Source organism: Melopsittacus undulatus, chromosome 17 (assembly GCF_012275295.1).
Source record: "Melopsittacus undulatus isolate bMelUnd1 chromosome 17, bMelUnd1.mat.Z, whole genome shotgun sequence".
Lineage (NCBI taxonomy): Eukaryota > Metazoa > Chordata > Aves > Psittaciformes > Psittaculidae > Melopsittacus > Melopsittacus undulatus.
Genome location: NC_047543.1, coordinates 4,739,182 through 4,762,549, shown reverse-complemented (window position 1 = coordinate 4,762,549; position 23,368 = coordinate 4,739,182). Strand labels below are relative to the sequence as shown.

At 46.6% G+C, this 23,368-nt stretch overlaps 2 protein-coding genes across 6 annotated transcripts; both read left to right on the top strand.

Annotated features, from left to right (window-relative positions):
• Positions 1 to 8: 8 nt before the first annotated feature.
• CCDC47 (coiled-coil domain containing 47) lies at positions 9 to 10,368 on the top strand. Its single transcript, XM_034070190.1, has 13 exons — positions 9 to 206; positions 1,728 to 1,993; positions 2,123 to 2,230; positions 2,378 to 2,552; positions 2,821 to 2,942; positions 3,557 to 3,622; positions 4,079 to 4,180; positions 4,997 to 5,107; positions 5,756 to 5,841; positions 7,075 to 7,133; positions 8,100 to 8,209; positions 8,383 to 8,550; positions 8,834 to 10,368. The coding sequence occupies exons 2-13, from the start codon at positions 1,733 to 1,735 to the stop codon at positions 8,912 to 8,914; spliced, it is 1,449 nt and encodes a 482-aa protein (XP_033926081.1). The 5' UTR covers positions 9 to 206; positions 1,728 to 1,732; the 3' UTR covers positions 8,915 to 10,368.
• A 1,108-nt stretch (positions 10,369 to 11,476) lies between these two features.
• STRADA (STE20 related adaptor alpha) lies at positions 11,477 to 21,751 on the top strand. Of its 5 annotated transcripts, XM_005141626.3 has the most exons (13): positions 11,477 to 11,524; positions 11,630 to 11,715; positions 12,819 to 12,876; positions 13,809 to 13,837; positions 17,645 to 17,747; positions 18,057 to 18,178; positions 18,302 to 18,410; positions 18,498 to 18,621; positions 19,435 to 19,606; positions 20,072 to 20,176; positions 20,317 to 20,558; positions 21,084 to 21,126; positions 21,528 to 21,751. In XM_005141626.3, the coding sequence occupies exons 2-13, from the start codon at positions 11,680 to 11,682 to the stop codon at positions 21,678 to 21,680; spliced, it is 1,296 nt and encodes a 431-aa protein (XP_005141683.1). In that variant the 5' UTR covers positions 11,477 to 11,524; positions 11,630 to 11,679; the 3' UTR covers positions 21,681 to 21,751. The 5 variants fall into 5 exon arrangements, with proteins under 5 accessions (XP_005141683.1, XP_030898269.1, XP_030898270.1 ...); XM_031042409.2 differs by lacking the exon at positions 13,809 to 13,837 and having other exon boundaries at positions 11,477 to 11,519; positions 11,630 to 11,691; XM_031042410.2 differs by lacking the exon at positions 13,809 to 13,837 and having other exon boundaries at positions 11,477 to 11,519.
• Positions 21,752 to 23,368: the final 1,617 nt, after the last annotated feature.

Below are 23,368 nucleotides of genomic sequence, written 5' to 3'. Positions count from 1 at the left end.
TGTGCGGTGTGACCGGTTGTGCGGTCGCTACGGGGCTGAGTCCGCTCCCGGTGCCGTCCACGCGTTTGCCCCCTCACACAGCCGGCCGCGCAGGGAGCGCAGCGCGCATGCTCCGCGTTACGCAAAGCGCGCAGGCTGCGCCGCTTGCGGGCATTGAGCGTAGTGTGAGGGACGGGCCCGAGCGGCGGCGGCGCCGCGTGACTCAGGTACCGGGGTCCCGGTGGGGATGGGGCGGCCGGGGCAGGCTCCGCTGCTCGGTACCGGCCGGAGCTCGGCCATGAGGTACCGGTTGTGCGGTGCTGGGGGTGCGAGCTCCGGCCTCGCTTACCGGGGCTTGTGTCCCTGCAGGGAACCGGAGACCTCGGCCCGGTGGGTGGCCGGGGGCTGTCGTGTGGTGCTTGGGGTCTGGGATGGGTTCGGGGTGTCACGGGGCTGACTCTGGAGGAAGCTGCTTTTGTATAAGGCTTTATGGAGCTGTGGGGTCTGCCGGAGATGGGTGCGTGTGGATGGGCTCGGAATCCCTCCTGTGAGCCCCCTGAGCTCCGTTATCCTGGGGGCTTTCACCTCCAAGTGCAAGTTGTGAAGTGTGGGAATAGGGGTTTTCCTGCTTAAATCCATGTGAAATTGGGGCATACCCGACCAACGTGCTAGCCTCGGTTATGGTGGTTTGTTACGGTGATTTATCATCATGTTTTCCAGCTTGGTTGATGCGTTCTGCTCAGGTTTTTGCTAGAAGTCTATGGCAAAGGCGTTTATTTGAAGTGTCGTTGTCATGTGGAGCGGGGGTTCCCTGCTCCTCCGGCTTAGAAACAAATCGTTTCTATTTCAAGGGGTGTTTTTAAGAGAACGAACTCATTAACAGTCATGTTCCCACTCGGATCTGGTTGCCGGAGGGAGTGAAATGAGTCTTGCTGCCAGCTCTGACACAGCCGATCCTCCCCAGCCCCTCTGCCCTGGAGCCAGGCTGAGAGAGCTGGGCTGGGGCAGCCTGGACAAGAGAAGGCTCCTGAAGGGGAGACCTGAGAGCAGCTCCAGTGCCTAAAGGGGCTGCAGGAAAGCTGGAGAGGGGCTTGGGACAAGGGATGTAGGGACAGGCCAAGGGGAATGGCTTGAACCTGCCCAAGAGAGGGGAGACTGAGCTGAGCTCTTAGGCAGAAGCTCTTCCCTTAAGGGTGCTGAGGTGCTGGCACAGGGTGCCCAGAGAAGCTGTGGCTGCCCCATCCCTGGCAGTGCTCAAGGCCAGGTTGGACACAGGGGCTTGGAGCAGCTGCTCCAGTGGAAAGGGTCCCTGCCCGTGGTAGGGGTTGGAGCTGGAGGAGCTTTAAGGTCCCTTCAACCCAAACTGTTCCACGGTTATTTGATTTTAAGACTCTGTTTTGGACCTTGGTGATGGTCCCCACAGTCTGAGTAGGAGATCAGGACTGGTTTGAGATCAAGCAGCAAAACCAGAAAGCTGAGGGCAAAACCAGGATGAGCTGAGAAACTCTGCAGGTTTCTGGCATATCTGCTCTGGGGAGCCCCAGTTTCTACTGTTTTTTTGGGGCTCCAGTGCAGTATCCATCCTCTTCCTGCTGTTTTTTGGTACAGCTTAAAACGAAAGGTCTCACTCTCTAAATAGAAGTCATGCTGGAATGAATTGTCATGGATGGGAAGTTGGCCATTACTGGAGGTGTGATGTAGAATTAATAAAGATTTATTGCAGTGTTTGATTTATTTTTATTTTCCAGTGAAAATGAAGAATTTCTATATTTTTATTGCTTTCCTGTTCCTCCCATGGAATTTTTCTGTGGCAAAATACAATGAGTTTGAGGATGGAGATGACATAATGGAATATGACGATAATGACTTTGCTGAATTTGAAGATGTTAACGAAGATGCAGTCACAGAGTCTCCTCAGAGGATCATCACTACTGAAGATGATGAAGAAGAAGCCACTGTGGAGCTGGAAGGTCAGGATGAGAATCAGGAAGACTTTGATGATGCAGATGCACAGGTAATGCCTCATCTCCTCCTTCTATGTGTTTCCTAAAAGTATCTCTACACCTTTCTTTCTCACCTTACCTTTTTGGGTTTCACTCACTGGGCTTTAGATTTTCATGCTGGTTGTGATTTTACCCATTAGGAAGGTGATACCGAGAGTGAACCGTATGATGATGAGGAGTTTGAAGGCTATGAAGAGAAACCAGATGCATCCCATAGCAAAAATAAGGACCCAATAACAATAGTTAACGTAGGTATAAATGTTGATCCACTTTCTGTTTGGTGTTCCATCACTTATTTTGCTAGTAATGCCAGTGTGCAAATGGGCATGTGAGAGAGTGTGTGTAAGAGATCTGCTTATTCACTATTTAAAAGTGACCTTATTCACTTACTGTAGGTTCCTGCTCACCTCCAAAACAGCTGGGAGAGTTACTACATGGAGATCCTGATGGTAACAGGTCTTCTGGCCTACATCATGAATTACATCATTGGGAAGAACAAAAACAACCGCCTGGCTCATGCATGGTTCAATACTCACAGGGAGCTGCTAGAAAGTAACTTTGCTCTTGTTGGTGAGTTCCATTTTAGTTTATGTGAGTAAAGCTGGGGTTAGGTGGGCATGTAGGCTGTAGGGAAGAGTATCCTTTCCTGTGCAGATGTGTGCTGGCACTGACAGCTATCTGCCACACTTCCAGTATGGAAATGAATTCTGGTGGTGTAGTATCTGCTAGAACACCATGGTGATAATCCAGCAACAACTGAGCTCTGAGCCTGCTGAGGAGCTTTGCTGTTTAAATATATGATTTTTAGAGTACCACTCTCTTACACTGTTTTCTTCAGGGGATGATGGCACTAGTAAAGAAGCTACAAGCACTGGGAAACTAAATCAGGAAAATGAACACATCTATAACTTGTGGTGCTCTGGACGGGTGTGCTGTGAAGGAATGCTCATCCAGTTAAAGGTAAGGCTAAGAAACTTTGTGGTACTGTTTATCTGTCACCAGTTTTCAGGCTCTAGAGGCTTTTCTATTCCAGAGTGAGCAACGAGGAGTCCCAGCTTAACTCCTTGGCTCACATTCAGGTACAGGGTTCTGAATGAGCACACATGAAGGCAAGACTGATCAGACTAAAGAGCTGTACAGGCCTGTGTTCTGCCCAGTAGAGCAGGTAAGAGTGGATGCTTACAGAAGGAGTATAGAAACCAGAACTATAGTATAAACAGAGGGAAGCTGCCATTTAGAGGGACTTGAGTGTGTTGGAGGAATGACCCACCAGCGGTTCTGAGGAGGTACAACACGCACAGAGTCCTGCATCTGGGATGGAACAGCCCAACAGCCTGGTTCAGCTCCTAACTTGAGGGAGCAAGGCCCTGAGAAACTTATCTGATGCATCAATTGGCCTGCCTTTGAGCAGGAGAACTGAATTCCAAACAGCCCTTCAAAGCTAAATTATTCTCTGAAAAGCACCTATTTGTAACTGTCCTATTTTTGTGAGCCCCACTGCTCTCTGCCAATGAAGTGCTGCACTCAAGGTATACTCAGCTCTCTTCTTCTGTGTTTACAACTTGTGCTTTCAGTTCCTCAAGAGACAAGACCTCCTGAATGTTCTTGCACGCATGATGAGGCCAGCTTCTGACCAAGTGGTACGTGCTCAAACCTTTACCTGTGACGCATTGCATTCCTGTGGCTCTGAGCTGCTGCTTTAGATTGTCCTTGGGACGTACAAGTGAACTGCTTGGTATCTTTCTCTGGTAATTCCATATCTTCCAGTTTAGTAACTGCTGAAATAATCCAAAAGAATCATTCATCAGATGAGTCTTAACTCTGCTGTTTTGGTCACTGTCATTAGACTGTAGCGTTACACCGCAAAACTAAACTGAGCACCCAGTATAATTAAAAAGCTACTTTATTGTAAGATGTACTGAGAAGCTTTAAATCAGCAACTTTAGCTGTCTATGGCCTCACTTAGTCTTTGCTCTCATGAATCAAAGTATCAAACATTGAAGTCACAGAAGATGTAGGTCTCTATTTGGCCAGTAGTCTGAAGGCAGAGTGCATGGTATAAATCTGTTCAGGGCTAATCACATTCTGTCCCACAGCAAATAAAAGTAACCATGAATGATGAAGATATGGACACCTACGTGTTTGCTGTTGGGACAAGGAAAGCACTGGTGCGACTTCAGAAGGAAATGCAGGACCTGGTATGTATGTTCATGTTGGGAATGTGCACATGGTAAATAATCAGGTGTAAGAACCTCTAATCTGTAAAGTGTTTGTTTTCTTGGAAACAGATGAGAACTGTTAGATTTAGTGGGTGGGGAAGAGATGTTTTCATGTAATGGGTGCAAGTAATGCCACCAGACATCAGTCCTCACCAGCTCCTGCCAGAACTGCAGGAAAAGAGGCAACTGAAAGCAGCTTACACCTTCCTTCTGGCTCTTATTTAGGAGGAGGCTGAAGTATATTGTCAGGATCCACATGGGTGTCACTTCACCTCATTTAATTTGCACAAATGGCTTTTCAAAGCTTGAAAAGCAAACTTAATTGGTGATATGTGATGTGGAAAGTTTGGGTCCGAGTCATCTGCTTTTATGTGATCTGAAATTAACACTTTCCGTATGTCCAAGCCCTGAAGCTTGCAAAGAATGCAGTGATAACAAGCAGTGGTTTGTTAATAATCTCTTCCTTCATAACTCAGGAGCAGCAGTGAAGTGTGGTTGGTAGGATGTCAGTGGGGTTTGGTTTGTTACCAAAGTAAGCAAAAAGCAAAATGTCACAAGTAAAATGTCTTACTTTGAGTATTAAATTGTTTTATCTTTAAAGTAGTGGCTATTGAAGAGAAATACTAAGCTGAAGACTATTGGTGCTGCATGGTTGAAATGTCCCCAGTAGGACTGAGTGACAGAGTTAGCATATTCTTTGTGCACTAATCTGTCCCACTGTGCTGGAACAGGTCAGTCTGATAGGATACGTACAAGCTTGTGTTTATTTCTTCCCCCTTGTTCTCTTTGAAATAGAGTGAGTTCTGCAGTGATAAACCCAAGTCTGGTGCAAGATACGGGCTTCCAGATTCACTGGCCATCTTGTCGGAGATGGGGGAGGTCACAGAGGGAATGATGGACGCCAAGGTAAGCCTGGGTGAATTAGAGTCATAGAATGGTTTGGGTTGGAAGGCACCTTAAAGATCGTCCAGTTCCAGCCTCTTGAATTAGTACAAACTTTCCTTGGAAGCCTATGCAAAAAAGTTCTAATCTTCATAGAATCATAGAATCTCCTGTAAAGATCACAACAGGAGAGCCAAATGACCCCATAGGATCTAGAGAAATCCAGACCCTAAGGAAGCTTGAGGGCTGGAAGAGGGATGTAACTCTCACATCTTTATCCCTTTTGCATAGCAACTGTTAGCCTAATCTGAACTGCAGACTTAAATCTGCCTTTCAAAGCCTGGAAGTCAGCTCCAACAGCCTGTTCGAAGGAGGGTGTTGATGGTGTGTCTGCAGGTCCTCAAAGCCGACCTGTTACCAAATGAACTGGAAAATCCCAAATAGGAGTTAGATATCCAATATTTGAGTCGCTCCCATTAATTCCACGCATTGGGGCCCTTTGTAGCAAAAGCTATAAATAAATAACTGAGAGTTTACATCTCGGTGTCATAGTGGCAAGCTGAGCACAGCAGTTTTCTGAGTGATACGTAGACACTTTGACAAACCCACGTGGAGCGTGGAGGCTGCAGATGGATTGGTGGTGGGAAGAACTAACCCCACTTTCTCTTCCAGATGATACATTTCCTCACACACTATGCTGACAAGATCGAGTCCGTCCAATTCTCGGACCAGTTCTCCGGTCCAAAACTTATGCAAGAGTACGTATCTCTCCTCCCAGTAGCTACTGTAGCACTGAGCAAAATAGAGGCTGACAGACTTGTTTGCACTGTGAAGCCTGCTGGAATGCACATAAAGAGAAATTGGGAGCAGAGGTGAAACAGGTGAATAAACAGCACTCCCAATGCTTCCAAATGCTGCATTAGTTTAGTAGATAAAGGTGCTGTATTGCCTTAATACTGATTTTTGTGTGCTGGTCCTGCTGTAGTTCAGGCAGCTACAAATTCCAACTAACACTTGGCAGCTCCAGTGTACACATGGAAAATGACTGAGTAACCCCACTAAAGATATACAGCCTGTTACAGTTTAAGGGCCAAGAAATAACACTAAAGAAGGAGAAGTCGAGATGTTACCTCAGATGCTATTTGAATGCATTGAGAACTAGGTATAAGCAAAGTCTGCAGTGTAAAAAACCCAACATAGGTTTTTTTTCCTAACTGGTATTTGTAGAAGGTTTGTAGGAATATAAATCACAGGGCAGCATATACAAAGTTGCATGTCATTAAAAATACACAGACCTTTGTAGGGCTCTGACTGTTAGGTTGGATGGTGCTGTTTGTTAATGCCTTCTCACTGCTTTCAAGTAAAACACTAAGTTTGCAACTTAAATTTGGGTTACAGCAGGCTTTTCATCCTGTTTATTTCATAGAATCATAGAACAATTAAAAAGGACCTTAAGATCATCCAGTTCCAACCCCCATGCAATGGGCAGGGAATCCTCACCTTACACCATGTTGCCTAAGGCTCTGTCCAGCCTGGCCTTGAATGCTGCCAGGGATGGAGCATTTACCATTTCTTTTGGCAACCTGAGCCAGCGCCTCACCACACTCACAGGGAAGAACTTCTGCCTTAGATCTAACCTGACCTTCCCCTGTTTCAGTTTAAACCCATCACCTCTTGTCCTATCACTGCAGTCCCTGATAAAGAGTCCCTTTCCAGCATCCTTGTAGCCCCACTTCAGACACTGGAAGCTGCTCTGAGGTCTCCACGCAGCTTCTCTTCTCCAGGCTGAACAGCCCCCAAGTTCTCAGCCTGGCTCCATATGAAAGCTGCTTCAGCCCCTGATCATCCTCATGGCCTCCTCTGGATTTGCTCCAACAAGTAGTTTGCAAGTTTCCCTTGGTTCCTGACAAGGTTTTCCCTATCAGTGTCAGGTATTTTATATGCCCCTATTTTTCTTCATTCATTTCTGCCACTTTTTTCTTTCCTACCAGGGAGGGGCAGCTTACAAAGCTGCCCGAAACCAAGAAGACACTTCTGTTTACATTTAATGGTAAGAGAACTCGTGTACAAGTGTGTGTGTGTACCTGGGGGGTGCTGTGCTTTATCTGTGCAAGTCATATGCTCGATTCTGGCATCTATGGAAGACCAACATATATGATCTTTGACTTCAGTGCATGTAACGGGGTCATTGATTGATTAACTAGTAAACAGAAGGCAGTGATAACACTGAGGAGTGAGCAGCACATTGTCATAACAGGATACTGAATCTTGCTATTACTGATCTTAGAATCAACCAGGTTGGAAAAGACCTTTAAGCTCATCAAGTCCAGCTGTTCCCCAGCCCTGCCAAGGCCACCACTAACCTATGGCACTGAAGGCCTCATCTACATGGTTTGGGAACGCTTCCAGGGGTGGTGACTTTAGCACTGCCCTGGGCAGCCTGTTCCAAAGCCTGAGCACCCTTTGGGGAAGAAATTGTTCCTAATACCATGGTGGTTGCATCAGGTCATTGTTGCTCTTAAGCCATGGGCCTTGCAGTTTGAACTTGCACAGAGTCACTTGATTGCCCCTAGTTTGAAATAAAACCAGCCTGGTGGGAGTCTGTTCTTAAAGGCAAAGCTCTTGTCAGAGCCTGAACTCAATCCTTATTTTGTATTCTGTGCTAATAAACCAAGGAGGATTGTGTGGGGTAAATGTGCCTGTCACTCTGTGAGGAATCTTAAGTTTGAGCTCTAAAAATAAACTCTTTTAGTTATTTCAGAGAATCATTTAGGTTGGAAGAGACCTTTATGATGGAGTCCAACCACTAACCCAGCCACTATGCCCCCAGCCTGTAGGATTACGTGGGGTTGTTGTGACCTAAGTGCAGGACCCAGCACTGAGCCTTGTTACCCTTCCTAAAGAGTAATATAAGAACATCTTTTGTGAATGGTGTGAGCAATAAGGAAAGAGCATTATAACAAGTAGAAAAATCCTTTCAATCTCTCTGAATTAACAAGAAATGCTTTTCTTTCAGTGCCTGGTTTAGGCAACACTTCCCCAAAGGACATGGAGTCTTTGCTGCCTCTGATGAGCATGGTTATTTACTCTATTGACAAAGTGAAGAAGTTCCGTCTGAACAGAGAGGTAAGTGGTATCTATTCTCCTGTCTTCTGAATATTGTATGAAATTGCACTATTACCTTTGGATTCCTAATCTTGATATGGGGAGCTTCTTATCTCTAATGTGACTACAAGAGATACTGCATCCTGCTCCGGGGGAAATCCATATGAGCTGCATTTCCTTCTCTCTGTCAAAAGGGTAAACAAAAAGCTGACAAGAACAGGGCTCGTGTGGAAGAGAACTTCCTTAAGCTGACTCATGTGCAAAGGCAGGAGGCTGCTCAGTCCCGTCGAGAGGAGAAGAAACGGGCAGAGAAGGAGAGAATCATGAACGAGGAGGATCCTGAAAAGCAGCGGAGGCTGGAGGTGAGGTGGATTTTCAGGTTGTTCCATCAGCCTGTAGCTTGTATTCTGGGCTGGCTGTAGGTACAGCAGCAACACCCACCTCTGATCCTGTAGGAGCTTTGTGGGGAGGCAGAGAACTTCCAGGGTATGTGCTGGTGCTTTCTGAAGCATGGGAAGGCTCCAAGTGAGGAGCCAGCTCACGTGGTTAGAGATGTGAGTCCATGTGCTGTTCAGCTCTCCTGAAGCGATCAGCCTGCTCTTGGATTGCTGCTGTTCATTCACATCTCTTTGTCCTCACCTGCAGGAAGCAGCTTTGCGGCGTGAGCAGAAGAAGCTTGAGAAGAAGCAGATGAAGATGAAGCAAATCAAAGTGAAAGCAATGTGACTCCGTCGGGAGGAATGGCCACCTGCAGAATTGGAATCCACAGGGTACAAAGATCTACTTAACTCCATAATCCTACACTTTGAACACTAATAGCCATTAAGAGAAATGTTCCTTGCATTACTTATTTAAGTATTCCAGCAACATGCAGGTGTACGTAGAGATCTTTGTCTCGGCAGTTTTACTCCAGGTGGTACGTTTGCTACTTGTCTAAGAAAAAACATTGCAATAGTCTTGAACGCTCTTTGTCATTTGTTCTTTAAAACCAGAAGGCTGTAAAGTCCTCTGGTTTTACCTGTCCATATGTGCTGGTAACATACTCATGCTTTGGTTTTAAACGTTGGGTTTAGTTATTGGGAGGGAAGGGGGGGAACTTTAGGGGAGAAAAACTGCACAAGAAACATTTCCTGTGCATTTATTTGCATCAAGCTTGTAAAGGCACAAAACTTAGAGCCTTCCATACACAGTATGGATTCTTCAGGGATTTCAGCCCAGTAGAATTAGAAGTGCTTTTTATTTTCTCTGTTATTTACAACCAAGGGACTGAAACAGTATTAAGTCACCTGTGGGCATGATGTGTGAGACAGATGGGTTAGAGAGAAGGGAGTGGGTTATGTGAACAGTTTCCTACTTGTGGTTTTGAAGGCCACAAGTACAATGTGAAGTGTGTAATGTCACTGTGGTGTTTCTTCAGGAGCATGTGGTGAGTTAGCAGCTTCAACAAGCTTTCCTTGAGCATTTTTAACTGTACAAGTTTGCCTCAAAACTGCCTGATTTCAACAGCTGCTGCCTAGTTCCCTTCAGCCAGAGCTAGATTCAGTGAATAACTGCAACTGCCAATTTCCCCAAGCAAGTAAAACATTTTAGGGGTACATGAATCTGCTTCAATGATCACTTCAGGTTCTGAAGCTAAATGGGGAGCATGAAGTGAATGCCCCAGTGCAAGCACTTTGCTGAGAGAGCCCTGCATTTTATAAATGCTTCCTGTCTGGAAGGTATTTTATTGTTGCTTGTAACAGACTTTAAACAGTTTTGTGGGGAAAACAGGATCTTGCATTTTCTTGTTGAATACTGTGTGCAAACTTGGTTCCGAGGCAATAAGAATGGGCTGCTGTTGAAACAGCAACTGCTTAAACTTCTTCCAGCATGGGCTACTTGACACTGATTTAAATGCAAATGTGTGTAACCTGATACATGCAAATACATTAATTTTATAATGGTAAAATTATTTAAAATCAAAACTAATGGAGATGATGTGAAATTTTAGCATTATTTAGCTTTAAAGATGACTACAGCATTGTTCCACAAAGGTCTTGGAAAGGTAATGCTGGTTTGTGCTCTTTAAGTGGACAGCTTTCCTGAAGTCCCATATGTCTGTGGGCTGTGGCAGCTAATTTTGTACTATGAACATTCAAACGAACAATCTAATGAAGAGTAAAAAGAGAACTGAAACTCTCCCCCTGCCTGCTCTGCTTGGCTGGACTCTGTGTTCCTTCCATCCCAAAGCCTGGTGGTTCTGTCCACCTGGGAGCTGCTCCCTGTGTGGGTGGTGGGTGCTGGGGAAGGGCATGGAGCCCATGAGGCTAAATCACAGAATCCACTAGGTTGGAAAACACCCTTAATAGCAATCCAGTCCAACCATTCCCAGCAGTGCCCAGGCCACCCCTAACCCATGGCACTGAGGGGTGTGAACCCTTGCAGGGCCGGTGCCTGCAGCCCTGCCCTGGGCAGCCTGTTCCAATGCCTGAGCACCCTGTGGGGCAGGAATTGTTCCTCAGCTCCATCTAAACCTGCCCTGGTGCAGCTTGAGGCCGTTTCCTCTTGTCCCATCCCTTGTTCCTTGGGAGCAGAGCCCAGCCCCTCCTGGCTCCATCCTCCTGCAGGCACTTGGATGGAGCCATCAGGTCCCCCCTGAGCCTTCTCTTCTCCATCTGAACCCCCCAGCTCCCTCAGCCCTTCCCCATCACCCTTGTGCTCCAGGCCCTGCACCAGCTCCATTCCCTTCTCTGGCCCCATCCAGCCCCTCAAGGTCTCTCTTGCAGTGAGGGGCCCAGAGCTGAGCACAGGATTTGAGGTGCAGCCTCCCCAGTGCCCAGTGCAGGGGCACAACCACTGCCCTGCTGCCACACTGGTGCTGGTACAGCCCAGGATGCTGGTGGCTTCTTGGCTGCACCCCCAGGTCTTTTCCATGAGCAGTTTCCAGCCACTCTCTCCCTAAGCCTGGGACGTCGCAGGGGGTTGTGTTGAGCGCAGGTCCTTTGCCTTGCTGAATCTGACACCATTGCTACAGCCCATCGGTCCAGATCCCTCTGCAGATCAACTCTCCCAGCCAAATTTACCGCGGGTGCCGTCGATCCCCTCATTAACACCACTAATTAAGCTATTAAACACCACAGGATCGGCAGCCATAGCAGCTTTACCACCTGCGCTAAAGGTGCTCCATCCTCCATCACCTCCCTGAGGCAGCCAACATGGCGCCGGCCTCTTCTCCTTCCCCTCTCCCCCCCCCCCGGCTCGGCGAGGGGACGTCACGCTCGCGCCGGCGTGCTGACGTCACACGCGCGGCGTCACCCTGCCGGTGGAGCGGCGGCCGCAGCTTGAGGCGCGGGTGAGGTGAGGGGGGCACCGGGAGGAGGCCGCTGTGGGCCCCGGGCCTTGTCCGCCCTCCGGTGGGGCTCTGTGGGGGGGTTCCGGGCTGACCCGGTGTTGTACCCGCAGGTTTGCCCGTCGTTTCCCGAGCTGCGTGTGCTAACGGTAACGCGGAGTCCATGTCTTTTCTTGTAAGTAAACCCGAGCGGATTAGGGTGAGTGTTGAACCTCTTCCAGCTTCCCTGTGGCGTGTCGGGAGAGCCTTGTGCGGGGCTGCCCTCCTGGAAAGCACCTTCGAACGGGCCGGTTATAAACCCCATGTGCTGAAGGGTTTATTGCTTCCACACAGTGTGAGGGGGTTTAACGGGCGCTGTCGTGAGGAGAAAGTGCGGCGGTGCTGGTTGCTTCCTGCCTTGCTTTAAGGGGTTACCCCCTCGCTGTGTCCCCCACCCGCAGCTTGTGGTTTTCACCCTAAACTAAACCCTTAACTACACACAATAGCTTTGTTTAATTCTGCGGCTTTAAGCGAGGAAGTTTCATGTGAGAAAATGCCTTGAAATGGTGGTGGTAGAGACAAGATTTGAGTCGTTGTCCCCCCAAGACTTGGTGGTGCTTTCTAGGACTGGCTTCCCTAGCACTGACCAGTTATGTTACCAACTAAACAGCCTCTAACATGGCAGTGTTTGCAATTGCTTATTTAATGCTGCATGATCAGTACTCTGCAAGCCCGTCTTTGGTGTGTTATGTTTATGTGTGTATCTATTCCTCTTTGAATCACAGAGGTGAATAGAGATTCCTCTGCACGATTTAATACTTGATGCCAAATAAAGCATGAATTCGGGAGAAAAACAACTAACATATTTCTCTTCTAATTTTGCATTCAGTCAATAGATACATAGCCAAAAACCCTTCAGTTCTCTAAGATATCACCTTGTCAATAGTTGAAGCATTTCTTACATCTTGTTTAAACCAACCAGCTTCTATTTGGCTATACAAGCCAGTTGCAGGGTGCTTCGTATTTTTGCTGCGTGTGCATGTACAAGGGTTCTTGTTTGAGCATTATAAATGATGTTACCTGTTGTTGCAAGTGCATGTTGGTCAGAGCAGTAGTTGTTAGTTATTGGGTGCATGCCATTGCAGTGGCACAAGAAGAGAATATCCTTATCTAAAGTAAGGCTGGAACTCTGATGTGGTGGTTTGAGACCACAGTAGAATCCTTGAAGTATTATGATTCTCTTCTCTTTTGTTGGGGAGGTGGAAAAGAAACTTGTTTCTCTATGGATTAACTGATGAACTGCTTTGGCTTTTCTTCTTTCAGCGGTGGGTGTCTGAAAAGTTCATTGTTGAGGGCTTAAGAGAGTTTGAACTGTTTGGAGGTAAGTTTTCCTCTCATTAAGTGACATTGTTAGAAGTATTTTGGCTGCAAGGTCTGTTAATGTCATTGTAAATATGCATATTAACAGTAGAATAATGAATAACTCTCCTTGTAGCACCAGATCTGCTTATTCAAGCAGGGGAAGCACATAAAGTTAATATTGAAGTGTCAAGATCCAGCTTCTTGTGGGTGGCAGCACTGTTTTCAGACCCTGCATTCTGTGTTTCTTAACATAACCAATACAACCTTTCCCTATGCCAAAGACAGATTTGGGGGTTGGGAATGTTAATTATCATTTTCAGAGTAAAAATGGATTTTGAAACTGATGACATGGCAAGGGGTTGGAATTTGATGATCTTAAGGTCCTTTCCAACCCTAACTATTCTGTGATTCTATGACAGCTTCCCAGTGTGCCCACAGAAGAGCTGGTAGGTTCCTGTTCTGCTTTGTGCATAAGGAACCAAACTGCCAACTAGGCTGCAGAATTGGTGCCATGGAAGGAGATCAGAGCATAGGGAAGGTGTCTCGATCTTGAGCTTCCAGGTGGAGTGGAAGAATTTTCACTAGTTTAAATAAACTCTGGATAGTTCTTCTGTATTTAAGCAAAGCAGATATGTACTTTTTGAATGTGTTTAGAGGTATAATAAAAAGATTGTCACATATATGTTGGGTATATGAACAGTAGCTCTATTGGAATTCCTTTAATTTCCATACTTGTACTATAATTTGATTCTTAAAGGTCTTTTCCAACCTAGTTGATTCTATGATTTTCAGTGCTGCATCTTATGTGTGAATTAAATGTCTCTGTTCAACATCCCCCCCATATATTTGGGATCAACAAGTAGCATGCAGGGTTCTCTACTCACTTTTCCAGCTGTATTTTGAATGGATACCTGTTGAACACATAGTGAACAATTAATTTCTTTACTCCAGAGCAGCCTCCGGGTGACTCTCGGAGAAAAGTAAGTGACTTTTGCAGGCTGTGGTGCTGTGGTTCATTGCATGGAGATTATTCCTTGTGGAAGTTTGAGTTTTGTTCTTTTCTTTTTCTCTTAGTTAAATATCTCATCTCTATATTTAGTTCTACAAGTGTGGAAACAGGTTTCACCCTGGAGTGGAGATTTTGGTGTGTGGTTTTCCAATTGTATGCGACAGGTCAAAGCTTTTAATCTCTTGGATTTGTATTGGTGTCATCGTTCCCCTACCCTCACCCCCCCGAAAAGCATAGCTCTCTGTTTTAGAGTAAAAGGAAGAGGTTAATTTATGGGACTTCTGTGTTGAAGTAAATCCAGAGGAAGCAACAGAGGTGCTGTGAGGGCTGGAACAGCTCTGCTCTGGAGCCAGGCTGAGAGAGCTGGGCTGGATCAGCCTGGAGAAGGCTCCTGAAGAGGAGACCTGAGAGCAGCTCCAGTGCCTAAAGGGGCTGCAGGAAAGCTGGAGAGGGGCTTGGGACAAGGGCCTGTAGGGACAGGCCAAGGGGAATGGCTTGAACCTGCCCAAGAGAGGGGAGACTGAGCTGAGCTCTTAGGCAGAAGCTGTTCCCTGTGAGGGTGCTGAGGCGCTGGCACAGGGTGCCCAGAGAAGCTGTGGCTGCCCCATCCCTGGCAGTGCTCAAGGCCAGGTTGGACACAGGGGCTTGGAGCAGCTGCTCCAGTGGAAGGGGTTCCTTCCAACCCAAGCCATTGTATAGTTCCATGATTTTATGCTTCCGAAACCTAGGCCCAAGGAAGTTGGTTGGCCTTTCAAAGCCAGTGTTCCCTTCTGAACACAATGATCCTGAATTCCTTTCTGTTCCCTGTAGTGCAGCCACACCAGAGGCTCTGACATCAAAACCAAATATCATGCAAGTTTGAGGGTGACTTTACCTCCTGTTGTCTGCTTGTCTTCAGAGCCAGTTCCATGCACAAAGAGAGAGTTTTGCCCCTTAAAAACTAAAATCATCAGCAGACATGGAATGTTTGGTCAAAAAGGCAGGTGGAATCTTCACCTGGATGCTTTGTGTTCCGCAGGCCCTGATCACACACAGTTTAGTTCATAATGAGCAATGCTCATGGAATAACACAACTTCTGATTGAATGGATTTGTCTAAATGATTTCCCAGCTCCCCACACTATATTGAAACACTTCTGTGTGCAGGTGTTGCTCTAGTTTAAGCTAATTACAAACACAAATTAAGTAGGATTTGATTCTGTCAGTTCAAGCTGTTTATAATTGATCTTTGTGCCAGTGGCTGTCATTTGCTAGCACAAAGCAAGCAGAAAATGTGAGACGGATATGGAGTGTTTTGTGTAAAGTCAAGTAAATTCTCACCTTGTATCAAATTGCTGAGCATTACACATATGAGCTGGAAGCAAATTTTGATTAGCATCTGTTCTGCTTTAGTTCAGGTATTCACCTGGGGTTTGGACACTTTTGAAGTGGTATTGCTGACTCTCATTTAACTTTTACTCTAAATAAAAACTTACTTTTTCCAGCAGGCCTAGAGAAAAAGGTGAAGCATTTGGGAAGAGGGGTGGGAGAAAGAGTTTTAGGCTGGAAGTGAGGGAATGAGGGAGATGGAGAGGAAGGCAGCGGAACAAAACCAACGTTCCCTGTTCCTAACTCAGATGAAGGGCATTTGGCAAATGCAGATCCTTGCTAGCATCACCTAATTGATTGTCTTATGGCATTTAGAACAGGAGATGGCTTTCAAAGATTAATTTCCTTCAATCTATCTCAAATTAAAATCAGATCAACAAGCTGGAAAGCCCTTAATGAAGGTCATGCCATAAAGCTACTCATACATGACTTCATTTTGCAGCTGCTTTTGCTTTTGACCATACACCAAAAGTTGTCCTGTGTGAAACCACTAAAGAGCTTTTTTGCAGTATGTCATAAATGACGTTTCAGTTTAACTTGTTTTGTGTGTTTTTAAACTCTTGAATGATGTTGGTAAATTGCTGGTAGAGCTCCTTTTGCATTAACTCTCGGTTCTTGATCACTGCTAGCATGAAGAGAGGTGAGTGATGACCTCTGAGGTACTGGAAGGCACTTTAAAAGGGAGTTTATGGTATTTTTCCATTACTGCTGAAATTGCACCATTAATAATACTGAATTTAAGTTATTTTGCATCTGTTTTGTTGGCTTATGCTGTATCTAGAATGGACTTTACTAAAGGAAGCCACTTACATACTGCTCCATGTTTCACCAGCTGTCACCTCTCCATAACACTGCTTAGCAGAGCCTCCTGCTTTCACTTCCTTGGTGGTGCCTTTCTGCCTCAGAGGTTTCCATCTGCCTGTGTGTCTCTCCTGGCAATCTTGCTGTTGACAGGAATTGCTGGAAGAAGTAATGAATGCTACAATTGAGATCAGAATTGACAGGCTGCTTTAACACAAGTTTAAAATCCTGAATGGAAAGTCGCTGCTGCCTATTCTCAGCCAAGGAACAGCATTTGTGTAGCATTAGAGCTAGAATAAAGGATTTGGGACTGCTGAGGTCTCTGGGGTTAACTACCCTGGAACAGGACTGAGTTGCTGCACTGGAGCTGAAATGGCACAATAGCACTGTTCAGAAATCCCTTAACTGAAAAATACCCATTTAAAGGTAGGCAGAAGGGGGTAAAATGTTGCTGTGCAAGGTCAGTTGAAAGGGTGGAACTTGGGAGGTGTGACTGCTATTTTACTCCCAAAGTATGTCTGGGGACACAAAGGCAGTGTATGGGAAATTGATGTCTGTGCTCATCACACTCCATTTACCCTCGACCAAGTGTAGAACAGCAAGTTCCTTGTCTTTCAGCTGTGTTGTTTTCATCTTTCAGTGATGGAAAAAAGAGCATTTGCCGTCACTGTAGGGAAATGCACAAGCTTTTCTGCTTCATGTACCATGAGAAAAGGTCTGATAAAGGGCATCTGCAGTTGAGGAAGAATGAGGTGGAAAAAATGAGCTGGAGTTGCAAATGTCAGGAGGAGTTAATGTGCTGGAAATTGGAGAGAACTAAATCTGATTTTAGGCACTGAATAAATTTGGATCTCCATTAGGATGCTCTTCCTGTGACTTTGGGAATTTGAGGGAGTTAGAAGTGATAATGGAACTTGCAAGAACATTGAGGTTTGTCCTTTGCAGAATCTTGCTTGGAAAGATTTATGTGCATGTAAAAGGCAGCTTGATGTCAGCTGTAGTGAGGAAAGGTGACAGCTTGGAGGCTGCTACCCCATGTGGTGTGGGGTCTTTTGTGCTTTTCTCCTGTAAGCACTAATGCTTTGCAGTGAAGTTGGTTTTTCTTTGATTTGGTGCTTCTTCATCTGTGATCTTCATCTCTTGCGCTCAGTTGCTTCATCCCTTCTACTGTTCTACTCTTACCACCAGTGAGCAGAAGCCTGTTCCTGCAGCCAGGAATCATCTGCCACGGTGCAGAGCAGAGCTGTAAACAAGCTTTCCTTTGGCCTTTGCTCAGGCAGCAGGAGGGTAGCACAGGAACTTGTAATTGATGGCAGACAGGTAGTTACTGGAAGCTGGCTTGGGGAATAATAATTGGCTTTATCTAAATGTTCCTAAAGAAATTGTATAGTGACCTTTTTTAAACACAGATGTCTGGGTCTTCTGAAATGAGGCATCTCCTGGATTTCAGTGGATAAGTAACTGCTTACAATGATTTGAACAGCTGTTACATTTCCTTCCGTATTCAGTCCTGTCTTACTGTTTTGAGGTGTGTGGTAATCTAAGGAGCAGATGACTTTTCCATTGTGTGATCCTCACTTCTCTTGACCTGACTTTGTTTCTTTCCCCAGACAAATGAGGCGAGCTCCGAGTCGATAGCTCCTTCCCCTAAAAGGGACACCATGAGCAACTTCCAGCCAGACAGCAGCTGTTACGAGTTGCTCACTATCATAGGTAATGCTGTTACTACTCATGGGCTGGAGGAACAGAACTCCTGAAACCTGTCCTTGTCCTTGGTGGAGCTGTAGCCTCATCATTTCATTACACCTCAGATCTGAACTTGAAAGACAGGGTAATATTACAGGTTAGGACAATTTCCCTGGCTGGGATAGGTGCCAAGGAAAGTAGTATCCTTTGGAATGAATACTCCTTTTCACAAGGCAAAAAATAGTTTCAGTAAATGAGTGTAAAGATTATTTAAGGGTCAAGGACAGGAGGTGGTCTCGAGAAGTATTGCTGAGGCTTTAATGCCTTCTCTTTCAGGCAGAGGCTTTGAAGACTTGATGGTTGTGAACCTGGCCAAGTATAAACCCACAGGAGAGTATGTCACAGTCAGAAGAGTGAACTTGGAGGCCTGCACAAATGAAATGGTCACATTCTTGCAGGTAACACCAATCCACGAATACCATAATGCAAGTCTGGGAGAGGACAGACAGCAAGAGCAGTGCTTGTCAATGCTGTGTTTATTTTTGCATTTACTAAATGGAGTTAAAATATCTTTATTTTAGGGGGAACTTCATGTTTCCAAGCTCTTCAACCACCCCAACATCGTGCCATACAAAGCAACTTTCATAGCTGACAATGAGCTGTGGGTGGTGACATCTTTCATGGCCTATGGTAGGTGAAGAGGGACTACCTTTGTCTGTTCATCATATCCTTGGGGCTGTTTTCTGACCATTTAAGAGGTGTTTTGTTTCTTTTTAGGTTCTGCAAAAGATTTGATCTGTACCCATTTTATGGATGGGATGAGTGAACTGGCCATTGCATATATCCTCCAAGGCGTATTGAAAGCACTTGACTACATCCACCATATGGGCTATGTACATAGGTATTTAAAAACAGGGGGGGATCCATTCTCCTTCTATTGGAAGATCTCAGAAGCACTGCTCATTGTTAGAGCAGAGTGAATAGTTAAGAGATGTGGGGTGATGCATTACCAAGCCTGTATTACTTTGCTGTTGAAGCAAGTCAGTGATACGGGAAATTACATCATTGATCTCACTAAACTGCATGAAAGTGTCACTGTAGAGCAAATTTATCCCAAATATAAGGTTGTTATATGATAAACTGAGTATCTAAAATCACCCTGCATCTCATGTTGACAGGTTGAGGCTCTGTTTGGGTACTATTGATAGTCTCCAAATTGAGACTGTCAGTGGTAGGAGGGATTTTCCCTGTTACTGTGGAAGGTCCTGGGTCTGTAACCTTTAGTCCTGCATTTCTCCTTGCCACAGAAACATTCTTTGGGGTCCTGCAGAGTGAATTAATAGAGTCATGTTAATGGTTGTAGAAGTGGTCTCGAGCAGCATTCAGGGAGTCCAAGTACTGTCCAGTGAAATAAGCTTTTAGCCTTTCCCTGGGTGCTCACCTAGGTTGAGTTTCTGTTTAGTACTAGAACGATCTCTTTCTAAATCACTGTCTTGGCATAGTTCTCCTCTTACACATCTCTCTTCTGTACATTTCAGATGCTGAAAGTTGTAGGTTATTAGTGCTTGCTACTTCTATTATGTACTGTAAAACAAATCCAGGTTACCTGTGCCTGCCCTTGTGCACTAAGCCTTCCTCGAAAGGAAGGATGATATTCCTGTAAGGAACACCCCTCCTGAAGCCAGAGGAGCTGACTGCTTTAACTCTTTCCCAGGAGTGTCAAAGCCAGCCATATCCTGATCTCTGTGGATGGGAAGGTTTACCTCTCTGGCCTGCGCAGTAACCTCAGTATGATCAACCATGGGCAGCGACTCAAAGTTGTTCATGACTTCCCCAAATACAGCATCAAAGTCCTGCCTTGGCTCAGCCCTGAAGTCTTGCAGCAGGTGTGTTAAAAGGAAAATACTAGTTTTTAGTGGTACATAGTATTCCTGAATGATTTCCTGAGTGCTTGTGGCATGTTTGGAGGGGGGGACATGACAAAAGCTCCTTTTTCTCATGATGAGCTGCCCCCCTTTTTTACCTTAAACCCAGAGACCCCCAGCAAGGGGAAACCCATATTCCTGTCAGAAGGGGGGCAGTTGCTGGGAAATCCATGTTAGGACGTTGTCTTTCCTTCCCCTCCAGAGGGAGGTGTGCAAATGCAAGGAAAAGGGAGAGACTGCAGCAAACAGATTTGGGGTGAGCTCAGGGCAAGTGGGTAGAATTTAGTTTCATCTAACTACTACAGAGTTTTCCTGTAGGTACCTCTCCAGATTATTCCCATTAGCTGTGGGAATCCCATTATCTGTGGGAATCGCAGTGCAATCACATGTAAGTTCACAAGGCTGAGCCTTTTCCTTTCCATTTAGAATCTGCAGGGGTACGATGCAAAATCTGACATCTACAGCATCGGGATAACAGCCTGTGAGCTGGCGAACGGCCATGTACCATTTAAAGACATGCCTTCTACTCAGGTAAGGTTTAAAAGCTGTTCCTTATCCTTCTTCCTGGCACACGGAACTGCTTTGCTGTACTGGGATGTGAAGACGCAAGGGTGTTGTCTGAATGGGAAGTCCTACTGCATGTGATGTTGCTTCTGTCCCATCTATTCCAGATGCTCTTGGAGAAGCTGAATGGAACTGTTCCCTGCTTGCTCGACACCACCACAATTCCTGCTGATGAGCTGACCATGAAGACCTCCCGTTCGAGTGCAAATTATGGGATGGGTGAGAACATGGCTGTCAGCAACGTGAGAGCAGCCAATGGGGAGCCAACCCTGCACCCGTATCTTCGGACCTTCTCCACCTGCTTCCATAACTTTGTGGAGCAGTGCCTCCAGCGGAATCCTGACTTCAGGTAAAGCAGCTTCACAGACCTGCACTGTTCCAGGGCTGCTTAAACCATGAGAGCCAGCAGAGGTGGTTTGAGGTGGCTGGAGTGGTGTGAGGATGTGCTCCATACATTGAGAGGAGCAGTCCCAGCCTGTAAAACAAGAGCAGTGTTAATACTTCGAGCACTTTAAGTGCTCCTGATTCAAGAGTCTATAAGACAACCTGAAGAACTACTTTGCAGCCTTTGAGGGGTAGAGTGGTACTACATGGTAGGAAAAGAAACTGCACAACTTGATTTTCTGGTCCCTAGGAAGCTCTTTAGCCAGTTTCCATCACTGCCAATGTCTGCTGTTCAGCCAGCAGAGATGACAAGGGGAGGTGAGCACCAACTGTATTTTCCTCTGTAATGAACACAAACAGTGCTCCTGGTTACAAAAGGGGAAACCTCCTATAGCTGAGAAATGAGAGAGGCAGGAAGGACCCTGCTCTCTTCTCCCACTCCCTAGGTTTAAACACTTGTTACTTACTTGATCCTCACTGCCTTCCACAGGCCGAGCGCTGGCACTCTGCTGAACCACCCCTTTTTCAAGCAGGTAAGGAACTCCTTTAATGGCAGATAAAGAACAGTGGCTTTTCTGTAGCTGTTTTGCTGTCACTGAACCGGACTGGGGGGCGGATGTGGGATGTCAAGTTGCTGAATTTCCTGTGATCTGAAAGGATTCAGTTAGTTTGGTGAGTAATTGTAGTGTAGTTTGATCCTCCAGTTCTCCTGGGAGGTGGATGGGTTGTTCCCAAAGTCCTCACCTGAACAGAGGATGGAAACCTGCCCATCCTGTACACCTGAACAGTTTGGCACCCACAGGGCCAGGACAGTCCTAACCTGGTCCTTAATGAGACCAGACTGAGGTGACCTGGGCCTTGCTTCTGCCTATACCCGTGTTGGTGCTAGGGTGTGTGGGGAGGCAGCTGAGCACCTCAGTTCTCTCCTGTGCAGATCAAGCGCCGTGCTTCCGAAGCACTCCCTGAACTTCTGCGCCCTGTTACCCCAATCACCAACCTGGAAGGAACGAGGCCGCAGGATCCCAGTGGCATTTTTGGGCTGGTATCCAACCTGGAGCAGCTGGATGTGGATGACTGGGAGTTCTAGAGAAACGGGGACTGTGCCTGGCTCTGGAGGAGCTTCCTGGACATTGTAATTTATTGGTTGTGCTCATAAAAGGTGATGAATGTTACACATAGGAGAGTTTACAGGTCCTTGGGAAGGAACTGCAGCTGCCTGTTTATGTACAAATGGATACACCCGAGTTGGAAAGGATCAGCCCCAAGGAACTGTGGAGTCCTCCGGATGGTGCTGTGCCCAAATCTACACTGGCAGATCACTCGAGTGGCTTGAGTGAGTCTGTGTAGTTATGGTCTTTATTTATGTGTTCCTGAAAATCACTGGCTTCCTCCTATCCCAGTTGAAGGCTCCACGTCCCTCCCCTCTTTGGTTCTTCCTCCTTGAAGGGTGCCTTAGAGCAACAGGGAGGTGGGCAGCTCTTGGTTTGAGGCAATTCTCTTTGAGCTCCTCAGAGTTGTCACAGGGTAAGTTTTGACAGTGGGTGTTAAAAAGGGAGGATGACCTTAAATCTAGGTCCTGCTTTGAGATGGAAGAGACCCAGTTCCATTCCAGGCACAACCACTGCACCGGGTGTTCTCTTTTCCAGCTCTGGAGTGAGCTTTTGAGGCTCCTCTTACTTGATCCCAAGCCCTCTTGAGTGCCAGATGGGGTGTTCCAGCCTCTCCCTCCCAGTGTACCCCTTTCCAGCTTCCTTAATCCCCAGCACATCCAGCTGAGCCTCCCCTTAGCTGGGCTGGTTTCACAGCCCCAGCTGCTCACACCAGCTTGGTCCCAGTGCCTGCCCCTGGCCCAATGGAAAACAAAGTTGATTTCCATGCACACCTCCTCCTTGAACATCATGTACAGAGCTCAGCCTCCCATTACCACCGCTGTCCTGCCCTCCCTCACTGACCAACAGGGAAAAGCTTGATTCCTCTTGATTCATGGCTGTGTGACTGCCCTGCTCCTGCAGCAGTGCTCCCCTTTCCATGGGGTTGGTGTTTGGATGTGCAGGCTTTGAGTTTGCCCTCTCCAAGGACTGTGGGTGCTGGAGGTGGAGCAGTGGTGCTGGCCACAGGTCCTCCTGGTGTTTAGAACCTGTACTTGAACGCAGCTGAGGTTTGTTACTCTAGTTTTTTGCCAAAACAAATAAACTATTTCTGAAGTTGTTTTTAAGTCTGCTGGCTCTGGAAGGTGATGGAGGGGATCACAAAGGATGGCACAGGCTTTCCATGGCCTTCCTTTCACACAGCTCAACTCAGTTCCAGCTGCCCTCTTGGTTCAGAATGGCTTGTGAGTGAAGAGCTGTGTTGCCCACTGGAGTTCAAAGCCTCTCCTGAGTTCTCTTAGGGACCAAGAGGTGGGCGTAGAAGATTGAAAGGAAAACACTGAGCTGCATAAATCACAGAATCCCAGCCTGGTTTTGGCTGGAAGGGACTTTAAAGCTCCTCCAACAACAACCCCTGCCACAGGCAGGGACCCCTTCCACTGGAGCAGCTGCTCCAAGCCCCTGTGTCCAACCTGGCCTTGAGCACTGCCAGGGATGGGGCAGCCACAGCTTCTCTGGGCACCCTGTGCCAGCGCCTCAGCACCCTCACAGGGAACAGCTTCTGCCTAAGAGCTCAGCTCAGTCTCCCCTCTCTTGGGCAGGTTCAAGCCATTCCCCTTGGCTTGTCCCTACAGGCCCTTGTCCCAAGCCCCTCTCCAGCTTTCCTGCAGCCCCTTTAGGCACTGGA